Below are 5951 nucleotides of genomic sequence, written 5' to 3'. Positions count from 1 at the left end.
TACTTCTGTCACCTTGTCATAAAACTCCAGTAGGTTTGCGTGTGTGTGTGTGTGCGTGTGTGCGTGTGTGTGCGTGTGTGTGTGTGTGCGTGTGTGCGTGTGTGCGTGTGTGCGTGTGTTGTAGGAAGGTTGATTAAAAGTTCTTTTAAGCTTAATCCGCTGCAGTTGGTTTCTAGTCTCGAAGAATATTATACGAACTTTAATAACAAATATTCTTTTATTTAACATAATAGTAAGAATTTGTGCAGAGTTCAGACAACCACTGATACATAAAATACTTCCAATAAAGCTGAAGCTGAAGAAACATTAATCCTACAGCAGCTTAATTCACAAAGAATAAATTTGTCAGTTATATATACAGCGTTAAATAAAATTAAATAATATTGTCTCCGGAAATATGAGCTTTATCAATTATTTGTGGACGACCCACAGATTCCTTAAACTAACTTCTGTGTACGACCCACAGATTCCTTAAACTAACTCCTGTGGACGACCCACATATTCCTTAAACTAACTTCTGTGTACGACCCACAGATTCCTTAAACTAACTTCTGTGTACGATCCACAGATTTCTTAAACTAACTCCTGTGGACGACCCACAGATTCCTTAAACTAACTCCTGTGGACGACCCACAGATTCCTTAAACTAACTCCTGTGTACGACCCACAGATTCCTTAAACTAACTCCTGTGGACGACCCACAGATTCCTTAAACTAACTCCTGTGGACGACCCACAGATTCCTTAAACTAACTCCTGTGGACGACCCACAAATTCCTTAAACTAACTCCCGTCGATGACCAACAGACTTTTTAATCGAATCCTTGTCCTTGTGGATGGGACCCATAAGATAACTCACGAAATCGTAATGACACGATTGCAAACAAACCATACCACGGGCGGGATTTGAACCCGTAGTCAGAGAGTCTCAAAACTCCAGACAGTCGCGTTAGCCACTGGACCAGCTGGTCCATTGGCTAACGCGACGGTCTGGAGTTTTGAGACTCTCTGACCGCGGGTTCAAATCCCGCCCGTGGTATGGTTTAACCCATAAGATATCGAGTCATACTGAATAAAACTCAGTCTTCTAATACTAATCAAATTAGATAAATTTAAAGCTGGTCTACTTGGATAAAATCTACAGACTTCCTAATCGAGTCTTAACGAATGAAACTTACAAGATTCCTAATTTAGTCATAGTGGATGGGACTCCAAGGTGTCCATAGCTTATATTTCTGAGTGAGTCCTACAGGTTTCCTGAGGTTATTTTGCAAGCAAAGATCCACATTCGTACTAAGACGGTTGTGGTACTCAGAGGTTCCTCATGCAAGTATTTGTCAATGGGATCTAGAGGCATCTTAAAGTTCATCCTGGTAGCTAAAACTCAGAGGCGTTCTAAAGAAACCCTTGTGGGTGAGACAAATATATCAACGTGGTCAAGTAAATAAAACACCAGACCGGACTTAGCAAGCCCTTGTAGGTAAGACCCACAGATATGCTAAGGTGATCTTGTACATGGGACTCCGAGACGTTTGAAGCAAGTCCAAAGGCGTTCTGGGGCTTAAGGTAAAAGGGCCAAGACTGCAATCCTCAGTTGGGACCCACTCAGGGGACAAGTAGTGAAGATTTGGCCACAGTCTAGGCCAGCTTCACCCACTCCCCTCGCTGCCCTATACTCCCCAGAGGCGGCTCCAGAGGACAGGTATTTTCTCGGCAGTACAGATGGTCTGAGGAGGAAGAAAATGATTAGGTTTTAGTTGACTCGAAGCTAGAGTGAGGTCTTAACTATTTGTAATAGATACCTTTCAAGGGTGATGCCACCATGCTGTTGAAGAGCTCTTGGTCCAGGAATCAGAGCGACTCTTTCTTTTCTCGGATCTCACCTAATTACACCCGCAAACGCTGTATGACTCTTACTGGTTTAGTACTTTATTGTGAATATAATTAATAATTGTAGTAATAATAATAATGATAATGAATGACACCTTGTGAACTGTTAACACACAAATAACCTGCACATAGAAGAGTGAACCTATGACGACGTTTCGGTCAGACTTGAACCATTGAATATTTAACTGTCCAAGTCGGACCGAAACGTTGTCATAGGTTTATTCTCCTATGTGCGGGTTATTTGTGAATTATTCTGTATTCATGCGTGGAGTGTTATAGCAGTAAGGTTCCTACAGCACCTGCTGAGTACAAATAAGTTCTGAAGTGAGACTCACCCGACCAGGTTGAGAATTGAGAGCTCCTGGACAGTGAGTCTCCGTAGGTCGGTAGCCGCTAGCTCGCATACCAATCTCCTTCCGCACCCCGACACGTCCTGCGCTCGGATCTCCTCCATCACGTTCTCCAAGGCTGCCGATTCTTCGTGAATCGAGCGCTTCCCACGTCTCCCAAGAGCATTGCCGCCCCCGGGGCTTCCTGGAATGGGGCCCGTACCACCAGGGGCAGGGCCCCGGGGGATCGGGATCCTAGGACGGGGCCTCCTACGATTGGCTCGAGGTGTGCTAGAAGGAACAGTCACTGGGGTGCTGAGAACTGCTCCTGAACGGCCACGGTAACTAACACGATTCTTCTGGTTCTTCGCAGAGATTCCAGCCAAGGTAAGTCCGGCGATACCAAGACCGAGAGCCCCAGCCAGAGTGGCTGCCAGACCTGCCCCGAGAGTGCCTATTGTAATGATGGTATTTGTTACTAGTGCCATGGCTGAGAGCAAAGGCTGAGTTTGATGATGTCACTGGTGGTAGTGTTATTGGTGATGTTGGTGGTAGTTGTTATTGGTGATGTTGGTGGTAGTTGTTATTGGTGATGTTGGTGGCAGTGTTGGTGTCACTGGTGGTAGTGTTATTGGTGATCCCGTTTGCGAAGTTGGTGGTGATACTGGTGACAGTGATGGTGACTGTGCTGCTTCTGCTGTTCTTACAGTTGACGTCGGTTGACTAGCTGCTGCTCCTGCTGCTGCTGCTGCTGCTGCTGCTGTTGCTGTTGCTGCTGCTGTTGCTGCTGCTGCTGCTGCTGTTCTCTAATGAAGATTCTGCTTCTCCTGCTGCTACTGCTGCTGCTCCACTATGGTGAAGCTGTTGATAAGACACATTAACAGTAACTGATACAATAAAAACTGAGACTCTTTAACTAAGACTATAAACCAAAGAAGACCTAAGCTTAAAACATAAACCTATGATAGCACTTGTGAAGGAATTGGAGATACCCTCCCCCTCCTCGTATCAAACCTGATTACCTCCCCTAAGTGGCGTATGGTCGTATAAATATACGACCATACGCCACTGTTCCATGCCAGTCAAAAAAAATTTGACTTGGCTGTGTTGCAAAGATTATTATCTAAATCGAGTTATGTCATCTATATCTAAACGTCGATGCAATGATCATGTTGCTGCAACATTGAGGGAAGCGATCAGAAGAGGTTAATTAAGAGCATTTTTTGCAAAGTTGCAAGCCTGTATGGGGATCAGTGTTTGGAAAATGGAGGTAATCAAGTTTCAAGGAGAGAGGGGAGGGTTCGAATGATGGGCAGTGTGAGAGTGGGGAGGGTTCGAATGATGGGCAGGGTGAGAGTGGGGAGGGTTCGAATGATGGGCAGGGTGAGAATGGGGAGGGTTCGAATGATGGGCAGGGTGAGAGTGGGGAGGGTTTGAACGATGGGCAGGGTGAGAGGGGGGAGGGTTCGAAAGATGGGCAGGGTGAGAGATGGGAAGGTTCGAAAGATGGGCAGGGGTGAGAGAAGGAAGGGTTCGACAGATGGGCAGAGGTGAGAAAGGGGAAAGATTCCGGTTTTAGATTGAGACAAATGGTGTAAAGCTGAACTTTACTGTGACGTTTCGCCCATGGAAAAAGCTTTTTAAATGTTATAAATGGGTTAGAAAAACCGACAGGTTGAAGATTGAGAAACTTATGCAACATATGGGAATCTTTGTTGAGGAAACGATTCGGTATGTTCACTCCATTAGACTGATTACCCCAAACTCCACCTCTCATGACACCATTTTTCTTTGTATTGGACTTACGAAGCACCTGTGTGGCGAAACGTTTCCTCAATAAAGATTCCCATATGCTGCATAAGTGTCTCATTCTTCAAGCTTCTTAAATCAATACAAAGGGATACACAAGCAAATTTATAAAGGATCAGTTAAGTACGTGGTCGACTTTGGTCGACAAACCAGAAATCACGTGAAATTAAAATTTCGCAATATCGTGAAAGTAACAAATTGTGTAATGAATGTAGATGAATGGTTCACAGAACTGACACGTTGATAAATTAGACACATGTGCAACTCTTGGGTATCTTTATAAAGGAATTCTTCGCTTGCCTAACTCTTGGGCACGACCTACTTCCACATTGGGCAAATGTGACACCACCTACGTCTGCTGCACCTCTCCTGCCTACGGTTTATAAGCTGCTTCTCCGCTCATATGCCGTATTCTATTCAAGATTGATGGACTGACCACATCGACTCAAGGCTGAGAGACTGATTACCTCATTCTCCTCCTGTTCTTCTAGCTTCTCCTGTGTATGGACTGATGAAGCCACTGTGTGGCAAAACGTTTCCTCAATAAAGATACCCAAGAGTTGCACATGTGTCTAATTTATCAATGTATAATGAATCCTGGGGACCGTTGCATTGACCTCACGCACGCCAGACCACCACTCAACCCTCTAAGACCACCACTCAACCCTCTAAGACAGCCACTCAATCAAAATATCAAAATAATATCAATTTCGAAAAGAAAATATTACTTAACAAAAGAATCACAATTAACTTGCCACATAGAGACGAACGTTTAGACAGTAGTGCGGTTCGTCCTGGACCATTTCCAGGCAACGGCTTGACAGTGGTCCATGACGGACCGAAATGCCTGTTAAAGTTTCCCTTTCAAACTCTGGATCTTGTGTTCTCTTGAACAACTTTTAACACTGCTGACAAAACACATTCGCAACACAGGTATGTTTGGAGAGAAATAGCATAACGTACTGACACAATGGAAACAAACACAAATGCAGTGTAAAGCGATTCTTTAAAGACAACGTTTCGCCCACAAAGTAGGTTTTTTCAGGTTCTTTATTCGAAAAACGTTGCAAATAAAGCATTGTATTATTCTCTTTGTGTCTCTGTACCATCATATCAGTGATATATTCCTTTTCTCTCTACACACCTGATGCTGTTTTCCAGGGAATAGTTAGCACGTCCAACAGCTGGATCGTCCAACAGTTAGTTGGATTGTCCAGTAGTTAGATGAATCATCCAGTAGTTAACTGGATCGTCCAGTGGTTACGTGGATCGTCCAGCAGTTAGTTGAATCGTCCAATAGTTACTTGATTCGTCCAGTAGTTAGTTGAATCGTCCAGTAGTTAACTGGATCGTCCAGAAGTTAACTGGATCGTCCAGTAGTTACCTGGATCGTCCAGTAGTTACCTGGATCGTCCAACAGTTACTTGAACAGTCCAGCAGTTAGCTGGACATTCCAGAAGTCACTTAGACCGTTCAGTAGTTAGCTGGATCTTCCAGCAGGTAGTTCAACAATCAGTGAGGGCAAAAGAGACGACTCTTACCTGTCAGCTGGGGCTGAGGTGGACCTCGGAGGAGGAGGACGAGAGAGAAGGTGGAGCTTCTGCCAACTGACCAGCCTCCGGTCACCTCCTCCCTTTATATCTACTCATCTCCCTCCCTCAGCCTCCACCCTCATAACCTCCCTTTTCACCATCTCCCTTTCCGCCACTCCCTTTGCGCCCCTCCCTTTCCAGCCCCCCTTTCCGCTTCTTTCTTTCTGCAGGAGAGGTGCCTTGTCACCGGTGATGGGGCTCTTGAGCCCAAAAAATTGCAGCTATCCTCCCCTATTTCCATCCACTGTATGACCCAAACTGTTTTAGAGCTTCCACTCTGATTATAACAATATTAAGAGTATAGACTCGATCCTCTGTCCCACTAACCCAGT

The 5951-nt window shown here is 44.9% G+C and overlaps 1 protein-coding gene across 1 annotated transcript; it reads right to left on the bottom strand.

Annotated features, from left to right (window-relative positions):
• Window positions 1–1057: 1057 nt before the first annotated feature.
• On the bottom strand, window positions 1058–5663 carry LOC128701195 (uncharacterized). The gene is made up of 3 exons (XM_053794793.2): window positions 5569–5663; window positions 2225–3079; window positions 1058–1726 (listed from the first exon to the last, which is right to left on the bottom strand). Exons 2-3 carry the CDS (start codon window positions 2704–2706, stop codon window positions 1561–1563), a joined length of 648 nt encoding a protein of 215 aa, XP_053650768.1. The 5' UTR covers window positions 2707–3079; window positions 5569–5663; the 3' UTR covers window positions 1058–1560.
• Between the last annotated feature and the right edge of the window lie 288 nt (window positions 5664–5951).

This window comes from Cherax quadricarinatus, chromosome 73, assembly GCF_038502225.1.
Source record: "Cherax quadricarinatus isolate ZL_2023a chromosome 73, ASM3850222v1, whole genome shotgun sequence".
Classification (NCBI taxonomy): domain Eukaryota; kingdom Metazoa; phylum Arthropoda; class Malacostraca; order Decapoda; family Parastacidae; genus Cherax; species Cherax quadricarinatus.
Note: the sequence above shows the minus strand (reverse complement) of the source record. Positions and strands in the feature narration are given on the sequence as shown.

Bases quoted from the DNA above. Each gene is read 5' to 3' on its own strand.
- LOC128701195 (XM_053794793.2), bottom strand. From the start codon at position 2,706: ATGGCACTAGTAACAAATACCATCATTACAATAGGCACTCTCGGGGCA. The intron at 1,727-2,224 runs GTGAGTCTCACT...CTTCCTCCTCAG, and splicing joins TCAATTCTCAACCTGGTCGG to ACCATCTGTACTGCCGAGAA.